The sequence below is a fragment of the Strigops habroptila genome, chromosome 1 (genome assembly GCF_004027225.2).
Source record: "Strigops habroptila isolate Jane chromosome 1, bStrHab1.2.pri, whole genome shotgun sequence".
NCBI lineage: Eukaryota > Metazoa > Chordata > Aves > Psittaciformes > Psittacidae > Strigops > Strigops habroptila.
The window spans coordinates 123,118,280-123,137,819 of record NC_044277.2 but is presented as its reverse complement, the minus strand read 5'-3'; the positions used below and the strand labels follow the sequence as shown (position 1 = coordinate 123,137,819).

At 37.0% G+C, this 19,540-nt stretch overlaps 1 protein-coding gene across 4 annotated transcripts in view; it reads right to left on the bottom strand.

The window, feature by feature from the left end:
- PPP1R9A (protein phosphatase 1 regulatory subunit 9A) overlaps nt 1-19,540 on the bottom strand; it is a 142,562-nt gene that overhangs the window by 29,801 nt on the left and 93,221 nt on the right. For all 4 annotated transcript variants that reach the window (XM_030511039.1, XM_030511042.1, XM_030511034.1 and 1 more), the window contains exons 6-10: nt 16,858-16,993; nt 9,333-9,488; nt 4,239-4,292; nt 1,626-1,855; nt 120-216 (exon numbers count right to left, since the gene is read on the bottom strand). In XM_030511039.1, the coding sequence (XP_030366899.1) occupies nt 120-216; nt 1,626-1,855; nt 4,239-4,292; nt 9,333-9,488; nt 16,858-16,993 (673 nt within the window). The remainder of the gene's footprint in view (nt 1-119; nt 217-1,625; nt 1,856-4,238; nt 4,293-9,332; nt 9,489-16,857; nt 16,994-19,540) is intronic.

Genomic DNA, 19,540 nt, shown 5'->3' with positions numbered 1-19,540 from the left:
AAAACAACACAGTGTTACCCATAACACACACACACATCTATTAGAGATGGGGTTTTTTTTCCTCAGAATATCAGACATAATTGTATCATTCTTCAAATATGAGAGTAAATACTACTCACGCGAGCTTGTAAGCCTTGAACCTCTACAAGATGTGCTTTCTCCAGATCTTCTATTTTCTTTCGTTCAGCTTCCTGGCGTTTGATGAAGTCAAGTTCTCTTAGGAAAAAAAGGATATATTTGCTGTCATCAAAGCAATCAGATTCAAACAGAAAATAAACTGTTCTGATGTATCTTAAGCTATGCATCAGAAAAATCCGTCCTTAACAAATAATACTAACCTAGTAATGAGTAAGAAACTGCTATTAGGAAAAAACTGAACAATTACTTAGTTGAAGTGAACATGCTAGGTGAAGATATTAAAATGGTAAGACGAATTTTTCTGGGGGAAAAAAGATCTCAGATGTTCTAACTGATAATCCAAACAGTTAAACTCTCTTTTTACGTAATCTGTATTTACAAATGAAAATTATGTTAGCTTAGTTTATGCTGTGTTCTGTTCTAGGAAATGGAGCAAAATCTCTGTTTTGTTAGGGCATGACTGCACTTCTTCAAAGAAAGGACATCCGTAAGTTTCCAATTACAAATCTAGTTTTCTAGTAAGCTATAAGGAGATCTGTAGGGGATTTTAGGAGTCTGAGAGAGTTAAAAACAATTGACTAGATCTTTTACTAATATAAAGCAGAATAACAACAGAAAGCCTATCCACGCTCTAGCTGTTTTCCATATTTCTTTTTATTTTGAAAATCTAAGATGTTTCTGATAGAAAGCACACAATATGCCAGCTAGTTCTGGAACAGTCACAAAATTCCAAGCTATGTAGTGACACTTTGACTATTTAAACCCCTTTTTAATGGGAGAGGATATTCCATTCTGCACTCCCAGTTGTCACTTGACAGTACTGTACGTTTTTGAGTTTTCTTCTTTAAATGAGAATATTACAGCAGAAAATGGAAACATTGTTGCAAAAAAAAGAAAGAAACTGGGGAAAATGGAAGCTGTTATAGAAATGTAAGATGTTATTGTTCTTGCTAGCCATCAGGGAGAGGGGACCATATGAAACAGAGGGGGCCAGGTAATCATCAGTTAGCTCAACTCAGCTCAAATATTCTTGGCATCTACAAGAAGAAGAAAAATCAAATGTAAAATGTAACAAAACAATTTTCTTTTTGATGTTACATGAGAACACAGCAGGAGTGAATCCAGCTGACACAATACCGATATAAATTGCTGCAACTTTGCTAATCAAATGCTTTATTATGATTACTCTTGCTTGTTTGCTATCACATTGAGTTATCTACATACTTTCCAAGTCAGAATACTACTACAGACTAAGTCTTTAGTTAGTTATAGTATTATTTGTCAACAATACTAAACTAATACTTGAACACTACTAACATTTTGCCATAATAAAGAGCCCATGCTTTTCATGGGGAAAAAAAAAAAAGTGAAAAAATAGTGTTTACCTTACAGGTGTTTAATAGTGGGTTTCATATTTCAAAATACATAACATACATGTTTCCTATCTGGCCACTAAGTCATTTGCTGAGCCTGGCGTAGCTGCTTACTTTTGCTGAAAATCCTTGATCAATTTCTTTGCCTTGTTGTATTTCTTCTCCAGAGCCTGATACTGGCTTTGCGTCTCCTTGAGGTGCTCATTCACTGTATGACACAGGGTTTGTGCCTCAATCCAATAACTCTCTAATTTCATCATCCTTTCCTTATTCTCCTCAATGTTCTGCTGGAGTTGGGTCTTCTCCAATTCCCACCTCACCTTCTCATTCTCAGCAGTCTGCAGCTGAACAAAAGAGTGGAGATGCAGTCAGTAAAAAGCTGCAAAGCGGAGCCTAATCGTTCAGGATTAATCCAAACGACACAAATAGTGAAAATCTGTGAATTAATAACTATAATAGTAATATGCTAGTAGTGAAAAGAGCATCCCATGACAAAGAAATCAGACTGATATATACATTATTCTTCTTCATAGAAGGAAGTAGAGCCTTTGCTCTGTGTTCCAGTGCAGCCTCTATGCTTCTCTGCATTATACTAACACACTTCAAAAATGTCAATAGTGGAGTATTCGGGCAAACTGCAGGGTTAATCAGTCAGCACTGGGGATGCATTTTGCTCTATGCATGTGGCTCAGGTGTTATAAAGCATTCATACATTTCCATAAAATGATGAAATTTTTTATTTTGGGGAGAATCTGATTTCCAGGTTCTATATTTGATTTAAGAACAATTTAGAAAGCAACAGGAAAAAAGCCAATTGCAACTGATCTAACTATCTGCTTTATTACCCAAGTTAGAAATTCTATTGAATTCTTACAATGTCCGCTTTCATGTCATAATCTTGCTTAATCTAGAAAGCCAGATAAAAGATGGAGCAATTCAAAATTTAACATCAGGTCATAACTTAAGAGTCTTTTTTCATTTAAGCAAGCACAGTTTTGCATCCAATACTGAAACTATGCCAGAACTATTATGAGGCCGAAGAGAATCTGTTACAAATGTATTACTCTTGCTTTCTTTAAACTTGCTTACTGAGTCATAAGGAGCCAATGTGAAAGGGGAAAACATGCCCTTGCTGTTGAAGATTTCAGGTGCTAATTCTGCTAAACACAGCACTGCTTAACTCTATGACCAGTGCAGTTCCACTGCTACTTCCACTCTTTGGCACCAATGGAGCCTTATGACCTCTTCCAAGTGACCTCAAAGAAGTCTGAATTTTACTGCTGAGTTTATAGTAAACGTTATCTCTTTCACTAGGTTTTTTGGCTACATTTTTTCATGTTAGGCTTCTCACTTCCCAACTGAAGCTAGCTACGAGTTTCAATGTTTGGTACTGGATAAGGGTAGGGTTGTTCAGCAACTTGTATATTTTAGCTCCCAGAATTTACAGAAAATAAAAAATGCCTTAACATCCCTGTTTACTTATCAAGACTGTTTAATTTGCTCTTGGCAGTTCTGCTAGCATCATGGATGATATACACACAAAGAAAATAACTTGTTTTGCAGTTTTATCAGTAATATACCTCAACTAGCCACATTTTCTTCAGCTCTATTGAAAACACTAGGGAAAGAAGTCCAACACAAAAAGGTACATGAACCGAATCTTGCAAATGGGTTTGCACAGATGAATGTTTACACCCACACATCACTGCCATCAAGTCAGTGGGGCTTGGCACAATCCCAAAGGATTGACCGTGTGATTCTGATTCCTAAACAGGGACTGGAAAGCAGAGGAAGAAAGATTTCTGAGTTTCTGAACTGGAACAGTACAACAGAAATTGTCCTTACAGAAAATAGTTGCCCTTTGAATTTGTTTTTAATGATACTTTATGCAGATTTGATAAACACTATGCAACATACATGGTGGGTGCAAATGTTGTTAGAAAGAAATAATAATCTAATATCTTTTTCTGAAGTACAATTTTCTCTTCTTTTTATTTCCTTCATAATATACTCAAACTCAAAGAGAAGGATGTCATTATAAAACCTAATAGTACTCAACAACTGAATTATCAGTCGACTTCCCATAAAGGTTATTCTTGTACAGAAAATACGATTCCTTTTTATTGCTATAGCAAATTCAATCTAATAAGTAGCAACCGGTTGTGAGATACTGTTTTCTGTTAAATTGGTAAGCTTTTTCCTTTCTAGAGCATCTTTTAAAGAGAACTGCAAAAATATGAAACAGCACCTTTTTCTTCTGTGTATAAAAAGCCATTTCTATTAAATACCTTTAAATAATTTAGAGTGGTTTTTTAAATGTCAAAACCAGGAAAGTAGCATAAACAGGAAACTTTAACATCGCTGGTAAATAAACAACCTACTTAGTCTTGAATATTCCATCCAAATATAATTTAAAAACCTGAGAAAATGCATTAGAATTGTAAAATTAGAAGTCTGCCATTTAGTCATTATGATACCCCTTAAAATGTATGTTTAATTGAAGCTACACAAGTTGGCAGTTTCTCTGAATAGCAGCACTTAAGATTTTACTTGAAACTTTGAATAAAGAATATACGCTGAGACAAGATTTAGCTGAGCTACAGTGCTTCTTAATCAGCCTTTAATAAAGATGTTGACTTCTTCATCCACAGAAAGATACACGTCTTCAGATCTGATTTTGCACAAGAGGAAAAAAACAGCATGTATGAGACATATATTGATTCTTACCTTCGTCTTCAGCTTCTGAATTTCAGCTTCTGTAACTGCATGTTTGATTTGCAACTAAAATTGAAAATATAAAATAAACAAGTGAAGTCACAGAGAGTACTCCAGTATTTTTAAAGCCTGTGCTGCAAGTTGAATACCTTATTACATAGCAGAAGGCCTTGAAGAGTGCTGCACTGCAGTAGATTGTAAATTAAAATGTCTAGCTTGCAAAATGACTCAGTCTGTGCAACCTAATTAAAGATAGGATGCCGTCTAACCACTCATAATTTCAAATCAGAACATCCAATCTGATTAGAAAAACCAAATGTCTTACGCTTAGAAAAAAAAAAGAAAAAAGATGTTATCCTGCCGGGCTTTGCTCTCCTCTGATGTGAATGTGAAATACGTCCCAATGCTGCCAGGAAGTCCCACTGCATTGATAAAAGCAGGCACAGTACAAAAAAGCAAATATGGAAATAAGTTAGTTAACAACTCAGGAAGTCAGGAAAACCTTGAGGGAAGATTCCACACGTTTATTTCATGCAAGAAAAACGATAAACTGATGCTATCCTTCTCCACCATTAGCTGGAGTTATCTGCTCAAGCTAGCTAATCTCAATTGAGAGCAGTTACAAGGGGAAACTAAAAATCAGCAAACAGCATTCAAGCACACAAAATGATTGCAAGTAGATTAACAGCCCAGGCAGTGTGCTAAAGGTTGCAGTTACATTACAGAGCAGCATGCTACAATAGCAGTGGATCTGTACAGTGAAAGGATCAGTGCTGAGGACTTGGCATCCACCTGAACACTTTCCAGGGGGATTTCTTTTGGACTAACCTACATTTGCCTGATCCTGTGAAGTGAATACTCCTTAGCTCTTTGTATGTATTAGGCAATGCCGAAATCTTTAGTTTTACCCCAAAGGTCTGCTTATTTACAGGCTTCAAGAACACTCTGATGAACAAATCAGACCACAGCATCAACAGCATAACCCTAAAACAAGTGGAAATGATCATGCATGTGCATCCAATCCTGCTTTGCACCTGAAACCCTCCTGCTCTATTATTTAAAGCAGGCAGCATGGACAAACTTCTGACAGGCCCCAAAACCAACATCTAAAGCACTGTTTAATCTGAATCAGTGACTTGTGTCACCCAAGTGTGTTGGGTAAGGAGTTGAGGGCAAGGGCAAAACCTGCATTACAGCCTTAGCTGTCACTGACAAAGCCTTCGTCCATTATTTATGAATACCAGGAATAGTTAAGGAAACACATGTTTTACATGGGGGTTACTTCTCTTACAAGACTAATGGGAGCCTTTGGGAATAGTGCATATTGAGCTAATGGAGTACATGAGGGAGTTGTACTGAACCAGAAATTATCATCTCTGGTGAAGCAATGGTCATGTTCTTGAAGACCAGGCTGTTAGTAAAAAAATGTACAAATAATTCAAAAGAGAAGTTCTTCTGCAGGAGAAGAATAATTTTCAAAATAACAGAGGCCATCACAGAACTGATCAATAAAATAATCTTTGAGAAAAGACAAGCTACTTTTGGAATTCCCTCTTCATGGAACCTCTTGCATGCACTTCTTGTGGCATGGGAAATTCACATTCTCAGATGCAGTAGGGTTTGCAAGTCAGTCTTACCTGAGCTAGTGAATAAACCTAGTCCTTTCTTGTGGAGAATTACTGAATTTATGCTGGAAGGAATTAAGGAGATGCTGATACAACCAGTTCCACCTGAGAAACAGTTTAGGAACACTGTGTCCAGAGGAGACTATAAGCACTTCTAGTCCCCAGGATCATCTGCTACTTACACTCATTTTTTGACTTTGCATTGAAAATTGCTATGAATCTTCACATGCTCAGTGAGAGCAGATAAAAGATTTCTTTTCAAATGAAGCCAGTCATTGACTGGTGTTAATGGCAAGAAGTGGGTGGTGATGCTACTCCACCCAGTAGACCAGGAAGCTGAGAAGGATATATACCTTTCTGTAATTAAAGACAGTAGAGGAAACTAAGGAGATAGATACTTTAATTAGCATTTGCAAGAGGTTACTTGCAGTTTTTGAGCTCCCGCAATCCAATCTCTGATCTGCAATTTTCAGAGCTGAGAACTATTTTCTCCCAACGTTCCATTTCTGATGGTAGTGAAAAATTACAAAAGAACCATCTCAAAATGTATGGTGTGTATAAAGTGCCCAGGCCTTTCCTTAACTCCGCTACCTCATTGTTTTGGAGTGAGATAAAATCAGGGGAAGGATGGATGAGCTAGACTTTGCCCTTTGCAGAGTTAATAATGAAATCCAAAAGCCAAGACTCAAAGCCTTAGGCTACCTGCTTACAATCCATTCCCATCTCTTCTAAAAGCCCACAAACCCATAAGAAGCACTTAAACAGCTTATTATTACATACAAATAATCTCCAAATTGTTGCATAAATGACAATCTGCTCAGGTACAGATGGTTTTAACAGTTATTTTTATACTCTGTTATTAAGTTAAAAAATGAATACTGAGCACCCAGTCAGATCATTGAATCAGTGTACGGTACAGCAGATCCCACTGAGGCAGAAGAAAAAAGACACTTTCCTGCTGAACAGACAAATGTGTAGCTGGTCATCTACTGTTTTCTTCTTCTCCTTTTTTAAGAACTAATTATGCTTGCAGAATAGATGAGAAATACTAACACATTTATTGGTTAGACTGAACAACAGGCAAGGTCAACTGTTTGGCAAGCAAATCTGGACACTATAGTTAAAAATTTTCAATCAAGTTTACTAATAGGGGAGCAGAAATGTCTTATTCCATGTCCCACATAATGCCAGACAAATTCTTGGCAGTAACTATTTTGTATTTTTATGGGTTTTAGTCAATGAAGCTGTGAAGGCTTCATTTTAAAAAAGACATTTTGGATAATTTTTGGCACATTTCCTTTTCAAAGGAAATGTGAAAAGCTGATTAATTTTCTTCAAAACAATAAAACACTTTATAAAATATAAGACATCTAGAGAAAATCAACTAAATTCACCTAAGACCAAAAGGTAGAATGGGAAGTAATGCTAGCAAATGTTAAAATACCCAGAGTACACTGGCAAAGGAAGTACCCAATGGAATCTAATAATCTGCATGACAATTTCAATGCATTCACTACATATTTTTGCATATAATAATTTTTCATATATTTCATTAAGATATGAAATAAAATACCTAAGTCTTAGATAAGATGTCCCTTCTCCCTACAGATCTTGTCTCTTGTCAATCATCACAGCTAAAATAAAGCTTCTAGCTTTTTTTCTCAAAGCAGTTAGGGAAAATCTGGCCCATTTTTCCGGTTTTACAGCCAGGAAAACAAGACTTGCAGAAATACAGCAATTCACCCAGGAATGCCCATCTCTCTTCCGACTTTCATTCCAAAAGCAAGGCATTTCAAATAAGAGTGCTCTCAGAGCATGTGAGCACGTTTTTCATTGCAAAGACTGAATTCAACTAATTAGGTCAAACTATTACGCTTAAAGATTATGTCCAACCCACTTGTTCAATACTTTCATTAATCTCTGGAGTAAGAACATGAAAGAACAGTTATTCTTTAAATACAATTCCAGAAAACACTGTGTGGGCTTGTGCAGCATGATCATGAACAAGTCCTCTAGTGTTGAAAGAATTCAGGGCAAATACCAAGAAAAATACATGTACTTACTCTGTAGCAGCCAACAAAATGCAGCTGTGTACTGTTAAATACAATCACTGAAACAAAAGCGGCATATTCCTAAACAGCAGTAACTGTGTGGGTTAGTGAAAAAGAGTCCGCTCTTCTGCAGGAGCATTTAACGTTTTCTTCTCAGACTCTTGTCTGCACTTGACCTGCAGGTCCCAAAGTCCCTCCACGTGATCTCCTCTACACCTGCAGTTTTAGGCCATTACAACAGACAAGTCTGCAAACAGCTTCAAATCAGTCTGGACACGCTGCAGTACAGCAACAGTCCAAGCTGACGGAAACTCTATCCGGGCATAGTTTGACAGGTAATCTATTCAAAGGTGAGGGTCCCGCCCATCACTGCATCTGTGGTTTGCACAGACTTGGTACACTGGCATAATCTTCCCACCGCTTTGAGAAAGTATCACTATGTACGATGCAAAGTGTTGGAAAATGAAGTAAACTGTTCTGCTAATTTGCAGGAGAGCCTGGAACTTGAAATAGGGAGTGAGAAAATTATCAGTAAAGTAAAAAACTTTCAGGAAACAACAATTAATAACAGTATGCATTCAAAGGCTGAAAAGGGTATCTGCAGAAAAGGGAAAGACTGGTTGCTCATTGACTGATTCCTTTTCATACATTACTCCCACTAGAGAGTAGTAACGACATATACTTACAGAAGATAAAATATTTGGTTTGAGTGGAGGGAAGGCCAAGGGGAGAGGACAGGGGAAGAAGGATAAAATGGGCGCAGGTTCTACTGCTCAAATCTCCTATTAGGTTCTGGCTACCTTCCATATTCCTGTATTTAAAATGTTCTTTATTGTCATCAGCCAGCCCATCACTGTGGGCTTAGATAAAGCCAGTTGTTTCATGTCTTTATTTGCATCAGAATTCAGAAAAGCTCAGAAATAAAGCACACCAAAAGCACAACCTAAAATACAGAAGAAATATTTCTCCGTACTTTGGCATGTTAAGTTATACGAATTCAATGACTGCAATGAACACCACTGACTCAAGCTCCAGTTAGTACCAGTGGATGCTATACAAACTCTGTAAGCACAGAATTTAGTAAAACACCAGCTTGAAATACGCCAGCTTCCCCAATACAGCATCTTTCTAAACACATGGCCAAACATATGACATTGCTGTACACTGACGAGTCGCTGTGTAATGGTACAGGATGAGCTCCACATGTCCCTTTTCACTGAAATTTTGCATTTGCTTTTTGGTTTTCCTGCTGAAGAATAGTTCCACTTCTTTTAAGCAGAACTTTTGAAGTCATCCAAAAGTATTGAGTATACAAACAGCTAGAAATCAACTCTTGTTTTCAAGAGGAAAGACAAGCACTGAGCAATGAGATAACTAGAAATCTAATTCCAGTGAGATATTTCAGGAATATTTTCTGATCTGTAACTTACCTCTTTGAATTTGTGAGCAAGCTTGCTGGTGTCCACATCACTCGGGGAGAACATGTCATCATTTTCAGGGAGATCGAACACTTCAATAGCCATGTCACCTCCTGGAAGGACAGGTCCCATGTCGTCATCTTCTTCATCTGTAGCATATTCCCCTGTCTTAATTTTATAGCATTTAAGAAATTCCAGTTACCCTCTTATAGGCAGAGACTGTTCAAAGAGTAATTAAGCTACTGTGCAAACACAGCACACTGCATACAAAAAAGGTTATCTTTTTCTCCAGCTATAATGCCAGTGCTTATGAATTCTACCAGACAAAATACAACTCCACAGTAGTATTTCAAAACATTGAGAGAGAAGACAGTGTCTTAAGCACCAAGGATTAAGTGCTTCAGCATTACTGGCTCCCTATTTCAATGGTTTTCATCCTTTTACAAGTGAGGCCTCTTCTCCCTAGGAAGAACTCCCCAAATTTATCTCTAACTTAGCAATGAATCTTTTCCAAACAGAAATAAAAGCACAGTAAGACCGACAGGATCTTGATTAGTCTTTTGTAAGCCATCTGGAGGAAGTAATTCTCCGGTGATACTTCATGTTAAATTTTAAAATCAATTGGTTTGTTCTTTATAAACAAATCAACGATAGAAAAGTCACATTCACACAGAAAGACAACAGCAGGAAAAAGAAACTGAGTGTCAGAGTCAAGTTCAGAGACTGAAGTCAGTTTTTATTGCATTTTCACCCTGAATAAGGAGCTGCTTCTAGCTAGTTTTAAACAGAAAATGCAGGTGTTTCTTGGGCTGCTAAACTATGAGATGTCAACAATTTGTTGACAAAACAGGATTTAAAAAAATCATAAGCTACAATCAGTATCTCAAGATTAAACAAAATAAAACAATAATATTGAAAAGAAAAAGCTTGCAATATTAAACCCCAAGTTACCTAGACAGCCATTTGCACAAACACCTGTGCTCATCTCTGCCCATGCCTAAGGCGGCTGGGTACCACTCTGCTTTAGCAGGGCTCCTTCTGGAAGCCAGAGTACATCGTGTACGGATCACAGATAGCCTGCTGGCTGTGCAAATGACTGTGCAAAAATAGTATAAAGCAAATACTTCCCTCAGGGCCACATCTGGATTTATAAAGCTTGAGACTCAATAAATACATGGAAAAGGAAGGGCGGGGGAAGGGGTGCAGTCCTTCTCATGTTTATACAGTAATAACACCAAAATTTTGACAAAACTACTCAAGTTTTTGTTTCAGTTCCCAAGATGACACATAACATTGTTATCAGAAGTACATTCCCAGTAGCACTAGGATTATCTATTAGTGTCATTTTTTTGTCAAAACTTTTCAAAACAACATTTAAGAACTCAAATGTCCAAACAACAGTTTGAGTTTCAACTTCCTACCTTCATTTAGCTTCCCAGCTGTTGTTTAGGCTTATGTGAATCTCTCTCAACTAAAAAGCAGTGCATGGAAGCATGTTAAATCTAGGTGCACAAGTAGACACAGACAGAAAAGGTATATGTATGCATCCAGTAGGGTGGTATACTTGCAATAAGACATCACCATTTCTCGGACTAATAGCATATAGAATCATAGAACAGTTTGGGTTGGCAGGGGCCTTTAGAGACAATGAAAAATCTATATTCTCCTCATTAAAGTTTTAAAAAGCAAAGAAAGCCAAACCACACAGAAAGCATAGAATGACTTAGTAAAATCTTCTGATGTTAAAAGAACTATCAAAAAGAAGGTAAGTCACCAACATGCACGACCCATGCAACTTTAAAACATCACTGTTAATGCAAGCCACTCCTTAGGAGAGCTATCTCTATAAATAGTTACATATTCTCCAATTAAATATACAGTTACAATTTATTTTACACACTTTACATCCACTAAGAATCTGAGTAGTCTTCAGTAAAAAAAAAAAAAAGAGTTAACAGTTGGTTTTGTTTCTTTTTTCCGTGTTTAAAACAGAAGCTAAAGCACACACAATCCATCTCACTGGAGTTTTCAGGCATGTTAGCACTACAGCTAAACAAAACAACAACTGAAATTAAATTGTTCATTCTGTATGTGTAGATCTCACACACACAAATTTCTTCTGTTATGGTACACTTGTAGTAACTTCTGCTCCTATTTTATTCTCCATGGCTATGTGCAGTTACTGTCTAAACGGAAAATTAGGCTGCTAACTCTCCTGGCTTTATCCAGGAGCACGTACCACCTCCTTCACACACCATTAGGGTGATGAGAAGTGGAACAACTAACTCAAAAATCCCAGTGAGATTTCAATGAAATGAATTTGTGGGGACAAAATACCAACCCAATCCATGTAATGCCAATTTTGCAGTCATTTGTCTGGAAAAAACTATTCAGGTGGTACACAACTATCATTTCTACATGAAAAAAACATCTTGGCAGGTCCATCAGCAGTGGCAAGGAAATCTCTGAAGCATGCAGAGAGGAGGCAGAAATAGGGTCATTAACTAGCAAACTTATGCCCAGTTCATGAAAAAAACCCAGATCAGCTACATGTGCATTTTAAAGGAATATATTAATGTAATGCAAAATTCTAATTAGATTTTCCAGTTTTGGTAAAAGAATAAAACAGATGAGTTTAGTTAAAACTGATTCCTCCAAAGACTTAAACTAAAGAGAAGTACAGCATACAAAAAGAAAACCAAACACATATGAAGGAATAGGTTATATGGGGGAAAAATTCAAGAGCAGGCAATATTCTCCTGGCCTCCAGAGCCGAAGTGTTTGAAGATGCCCATCAGGCAGCCAAAAATGAACACAAAGGAAAATCTTGCTTCAAATTGTACATAATGAGTGTCTGTGGGCACAGCCATTTTTGCTTCAATTAATGCAAAAAGTAGTCATCAAAGCAAAGCACTGCAGTTTGCTCAGGTAAACAAGACAGCAGGATGACATAAACACATTATAGAACACAGAAATAAATGGGACTTTTGCTCTCGTCTTCAAAAGAAAGCGATCTGATCTTATAATCACATGAAACACAAATTACAGGTTCAAAAGAACCAGTCTGTGTTTTAAGGAAATGTATGTCATAAACTACATGAAACACGCTTTCCCTAAAAAAATTCTCTGCTGACTTTTGTTTCACCAGAAAATACCGGAAGGTTGTTCAGACCCTGTAAGCCAGTAAGCTTAGAATGGGAAGGTCAGTGTTTTACAAGGAGCAGCAAGGCACAGACAAAAGTTATTTTATTTCAAAATAACAAAGCCTTGTGAGGTAAGTTGTTATTGTAGTTGCCTGAGGTTCCTTGCAATACATTTTGCTTTCTTAGCTGACAACAACAATAATACTTTTTTTAACTTGAAAGTCAATGAAAACTTACATGCTCTTGAAGGAAAATCTCGGACTCTTCAGTCTGTATTGGTGAACAAAATTCATCCATGCAAAAGATCTATTTCTCCTTTCAGTAGCACCTAGGGCTTTAGCTCATCCAACCCACAGCAGTAACTTCTGGTATTAGCCATTCAATTTTCCTATATGCTATCACAGCTAACAACATGAAATTATCTTTATAAGCATGAACTGCAACTTCCCACTTTAAAAGGCAAAATGTGTAACTCACATTGTTTAGCTGCCTTGTAAATTCTTGAAATGGGCCTAACACTCCCAAGCAGAAAGAAGGAGCAGCAGCACCAGCCAGAGTAATGCAGACAGACCTTCTCCAAATCACCATAACAAAGACTGCATCAAGCTAAATCTTTTGTCTGTGCTGAAACTTTCCCAAAATCAGGGAACACCACCGCAAGAACTATAAAAATAACTCAAGCCTGCCTCTTCATTTGATTTTTTTCATGGCTTTTACTTAATATAATGGTATAGTATCAATCGTTGCTTTACAAGAGTGCTTCATATGTTGGAAAAGTACTCTCTGAAAGATTTTGTTTAACAAATGTATTCTTTGGGGTTAGACATTCAAACAAATTGCAACATTTTTCTTTTCGTGTGTGTCAAGATTTTCTTGAATGGTTCTAATGTTGCTTTGGTCTCAGAATATCCTGATAAATAACAATAAAAAATTATAAAATAATCAAATTACTATTAGTAATATTAAAATGCATTAAAATGTCACTTGCATAAAACTACATGTCTGTGGCCACAGAGTGAATAAATTCTGCAATATGTTACTAATTTCACATCCTGCATCACAGTGTGCAGACTGTAGGGGAAGAGGTCATCTGCTTTATGTGGCTTCTTCCATTCACTGTAGAACATGAAGAAGATAACACCATGTTCAAAACAAAATTCCCAGGAATGGCAGAATTTGACTAAAATGTGCCCAGAACACAACGTTAACACAGGGATGTGAAAGGTTTCTGTCAAGGATACAGATTCAGGTCATACTTAATACACTAAGTAGGAAATACAAAGATAATGCCTACTTCAAAGCCTTTGAGTTTCTTTTCTGACAGGATACAATAAATTAAAAAAATTTGGGATTTTAGGAAGCTAGATGAACTGGTGATGAGTAAACTCGGCAGCAGGCTATCTAGGGGCAGCACCTGAAACAACACACTCTCCAGCTTTACTGTAGTTAGCACAGGCTCATCTGGAAATGCCAACGCTGCCTATCGTAAGTAGTACTTGAGAAATAACTTGATACTACTGGCCCTGCGTGGCCCTGCGTGTCTCGTGGGAGCTTAAGAACACATCATGAGCTATTGCACATTTATCCTGCTTGTCTTTGCCCGTTGTGGGCATCCCTTTTCTTTTAGTGTTTGTCAGTTCTGCACTAGGTTCTTTTGTTTCCTTGCAAAGATTTAAATGAAGGAACATCTGACAGCATCCTGCAACCCTGTGAAAACCTGCATGATAACAGCAGATTCTGAAGTGCAAGGATGCAGGGCATTTATATAGTAAATGATGTTTCCTTCAGGATCACTTATGTAGTAAATGATGTATCTTTCTGAAAACATTGTCTGTAGTAGTATGAATCTTCCCCAACAAATAACTGTCATGTAACATTCCTGCAAAGCAATGGAATGAGAAGTTACAGCAGGCTAACAAATCTCTCTAAATTAGCATCTGACTCAAGTCCAGTGCACACTGGCTGGCAGAAGCCGAAATTGTCTCAATAATGATGCTATTTTAAAGAACTCAGATCCTTCTCAAATAGCTAAATGCTGCTTGGGCTATGATGAAGGCTGTCCTAAGTTTAAAAACAGAGGAAATCCAGCCAGCTGGTAGCACAGCAAAATAAAACACCAGGACTTGCACACGCCTGGCACATGTTCTCTTCCTGTGATCTGACCAGCTCTACCAAACACAGTCAGGAGCAGTGACTGCAGGACACAAACACAGATCACTGATTTCCTGCTCCGGAAACCTGGTATGTTATTGCTGTCTTTGTGGTAAAGTCTCTGAGGCTCAGAATTTGACAGCCTCAATGGAGGGTTGAATAAAGATCATTTTCTTGTTTATTTATGCAGCTTTGTAGCTGGAGATCCATATTACCATATTTTAAGAACTGTCTGCAAATGAATAGGACAGTTTGATAGCTCTGAGACTAAGCAACTCCTGTATAATTCTGTGCCACTCAGCAATCCAAATATTCCTGAGTTTCACCCAGTCAGAATCACTATCACCTTGAGGAAATGGACTTGAAAGGGTAGGGGGTTTTGTACATTTGTGGATATTCATTCAGACAGTGTAAACTGTGATTTTCTTGCCCAAAAGATGCCCTGCTTACAAGAGCCAAAGAACGCAGGGCTGGCAGTGGTGTCTGGCATACAGCAACACAAACCCAGCCACATTTGCCCTCACACAGCAAGGTGAGCTCAAAGTAGTAATGCTCCTATTTAACAGTAAATGGAGTAGAAGTGCTTGTGGTGACCAAAAATGTCCTTGAACTGCACCTAATGTGCATTAGATCAGAGCTTCCATTATGTCAATTTCCTGGGAATGGTGCAAGTTACATGAGTTTACTTGGATGGCAAGTGACAAAAAGAAAAAGAAATAAATCAGGATTGCTGCAGGTTCCCAATAAAATCTGTGGTAGTTATGAGAAGTCTCTTGTTCCAAAGGCTAGAGGGGATTGTCTCTTCTTTTTGGTTTTGAGGAGATGGCAGCGTTCTTTTGAGAAATTAGTTAAGATCTTGAATTTTAATTCTAGACTAAACACAAGCTGGAAGACTTGTATGCTTCTATAGTTTAAGGAAGGAACAGAGAGGATATGGATTTTCTGGCCTTCACAGTCTCACACAGGCACACATACGTATGCACTCCTAATACACACAAGTACAATTTTATTTATATGCATTAAATATGAAATATGCACCTATGACAGGATTCATTCTAAAACATATTGAAATATTTTTAATATCAGTAATATTATTAATATTAAAGTAAGCGAAAGCATCACTGGGGCTAGATAGGACTTTTACTTAGTCTTCTGGGACAGCTATTGCTAGTTCAACAGTGTATTTCAAAATCCAAGTGTATACTGATTTTATCTCAGAGTATTTTTTTTCCTATTTCAGTGTTTAGAAGCCTTGTCTCAATACCCAAAGGAAAACAAAACTGAAATAAATGCATAGCATTAATTCCCTATTGTCTCCCTTTCTCTATTGCCTCCTTCCATAAAAAAAACAAAACATATGAAGTCTGCCCCAGGACAAAAACACACCAATACATGGAGTCTGGCATTTCAAATAAAATTATGCAAGATAGTGTGAAATGAAGGTGGTATGCTTGGTCTATGTGGAAGGGGTTTGTTACACCTGCCTTTTACCTTAACTCAGCAGCTAATTAAGCGAGTAACACAGGCAGTAGTCTCTGAAAAAGCTCTCTCATGAATCTTTTCAAGTATCTTGGTATTTAGGCATATCAGGAATTTTAAGAGAACAGAAAGATATTATGGAATATTTACTGTATAAAGTTGATAGTTTAAAAACCTTTGTATTGGGACATCAGACACTAATCATGAACATCAATACAAGCTTCAGACAAGGTAGATCAATTCTTTATCCCATGGAGTATCTGTTCACACAGAAACAAAAAGCAAGTCTGTGGAAGGAGGGGTCTTACCTGGAGTTTTTAGAATATTTCTTAATGTTCTGAATTAAGAAGAACATAAATTCTTCCAGGGGAAAAAAAAAAAGTCTAAAACTTCTTGAACCCCTTAAAAGTCAGAAGGTGACTTTTACCAACTTTCACAAAAGCTACTGTTTCAGAATCCAGCTTTATTCCCTTATTTCAGAAGAGCACACGCCTTCGGAGGAAGAGCAATGGTTACAGCAGCACTGACCAATTTGATATTTGCTCTTCCGTAACAAAATAAATATTTTAAGTTCATGTGGAAAACTTCTCAGTAACTTTGTTCTTCAAATAAGATTCATCATCAAAATCTGTAAAAATCAGCAGCAGAGGTAATGGAGAGGGCCAGAAGCCGACCTCTGAGTGACAATTAAAAAGAAGGAATTAGGAACAGAAAACAGAACATTAAAAAACAAGAACTAGTGAAGTGTTAAGACAGTCTGTTACCTCATCATCATCTGCATCATATTGTGCATAATGCTGCTCCAGCAGCTCTCTCTGGCGGCGTTCTTGTTCTAGAGTTTGGCTAATCAGCTGCGCAACCTCACTCACTTGTCCTGGTTTTTCTCGTCCGATTACAAACCTATACAAAACAGTAGTAAAAAAATATTACTCCTGTGGTTTTACCAAAGTTCTAGATGTTTAGCTGTGTCCTGTATAGAGGGTAGCCTTTTCCTCCAAAGATACATGGCTGTGATTGTTTTAAATGTGTTCTGTGGCTGACACGTGTCAGAAAGGCACTGCGTGCAAGATGAAGAGGGAGGGATCAGGCCATGACAGTATTTACAGGAGGGTGAAAAAATAAGTCACTACTAAAAACTTCACTCCAAATTTCAATAAAAAATATTCTCTGAACTTTACAGACACAGAACTAGAGCAGGGTCATTTTTAAAAAAATGTATCATCAATTCCATTCCCTTTAGAGCAATGCACTTCCTAGAAGACCAGATGCACAGTAACAGCATGGACACATGTCTGGCAGCTTGTAGTGAAAGGAATACGCACCAGAGTGCACTTCTTTCTCCATCTTGACTTAGAAGATATTTCTGAGCTTTTATATTTGCCTTCCTCCTGTCTATAACTGAGAATCTATTTCTACATTTTTAAATTTGACAGACGCTATTTCCCTAATTTTAAGCTGCATTTAAATCTCTATTTCATGAACTTCTGTTGCTAAGGAGTGTTTTTCTTCACTGTTAGCTATTGCTGAACACTGCGAGCACATTTTTTTGGCTTAACAAAAGGCAAGGGAAGTGCTTCTTCCTTGGTTGAGATGTACAAGACTGCTTCCTAATCTTGCTTTCAGCAACTGCAATTCAGACTTGGCTTGGATTGTAACACTTCTTTTCAGCACAGTGGCATAACCATAATTAGACATTTTGCTATCTATAGTATGAATGATAAACACCCATTATACAGTACCAACACACTGTAAACTACTGAACAAAAGCACAATTTAAAGATGTCAAACTGAAGGAATATTTTCTTAACAGGCTAGGAAGACAATTAGGTAATTACTGGTGAAAAAAGTATTATGCAGAGCTGAAAAGAAATGACACTGAGATGCTACATATGGCAGATTATTTGTTTCCACAACATTTGGTTCAAATTGTGAATTTAATTTATTATTGGAATGAGAGGTAGAAAGTGCATTATATCCCATGTAAGAAAACGATTTTCATTAGTACTGCTTATCACTGTTAAAGTCATTTGGGATTTGGCATTCATGTGTAAGCCAGCTTCCCATGAGTGGATGACCCTGAGTCCATTTCCGATGCCAAACAATTTGTCAGACTCTACAGAATACAATTTGGAGATTATTTCAACATCATCAAAATATCCAAGTCAATAATTGCTTCCAAAAGGATGAGAAAGGTGACAATGAGTGATTCCATTTGATATAATGATATGAGGTGCTCTGAAAATATTCGCAAGAAAGTCTCTTAGTTTAAAAGCATTTATAGAAAATACAGCAGAAAATAGAACTAAATTAAGGAAATAACATCAGCATTTTAATCCTGATCAAAACAGATCACAGTCTGGCACTCACATCCTACTATTATACAATGTGACATTGGTTCTCAATAATGATAAAGACCTTGGGCTGAAAGAAAAAGAATGTTTCTTCATGGCCCCTATCCTTCACTGTTCTGCATACTGACTCATAGTCGGATCCTGTTTCCTCTGAATTTTAATTTTAGAGCCAAGTATTACAAAGATTAAACGAGCCATGTTTTCAGTCTCAGCTGGGAGGAACAATGAACTTTTGATATTACCACATGAAGTAAAAAAGGATTCAACCCATATTCACTACGTATTTGTCTCCTCTAACGTAAAAACAAATGAGAAGAAAATATGGAAAAAAATAACTTCTAATTAAACTTCTATTTTAAATGAACACTTTAAGAAACATTATGCATGAGTGTATTATTTATACATGTACTGTTTATACACAGTAGAAAGAGAATCACATTTGTAAACACACAAGGGAGATCACCAATGTGGTAAATTATGGAACCACACAAAGGGATGCAAATATCATATTCCCTCTTCTCCACTGCCTAATAATTCACCTTCCTTGGAAATAAGAGACTTGAAATACCTCATACAATCATTTTTGTACGCCGGAAACTTAGAACAGCCAATATAAGTCTGGTAACTCCTGACATTTTAGGAGTAGTTTTGACACATTAGACTGTAATGCAATAATGTTTTCATACAGACAAGCAAGATCAGGTAGGACGAAAAAATGTAAAAGCTTATTAATTGACTTTTTATTCTCATGCCTAACCACTCACAGGCTATCGTGATGTGATTTTCAAGGCTTGAATCATATGTCAAAATGAAGTTCCTCAAGGATACCTGAAGCTGTTAGATGACAGATGAATAAAAGCCTCAAAGCAATGTCAAAGTTTAAAGCAAATGTTTCCAGAAGAGAAATACACAAGGAATGTTTTATTTTCCCAGAGTTTACCACTTTAAAGTGAGACATTTCCAAAGTGAAAATAAATATTTAGAAGCATTCAATCTATGACTGATGTCAGTTCTACGTAAAGAATTGTAGAGTTGTGAAATGGAATACTACATTGACAACAATTACAGTTTTTACAAACTAAACCAAACCTAAAGT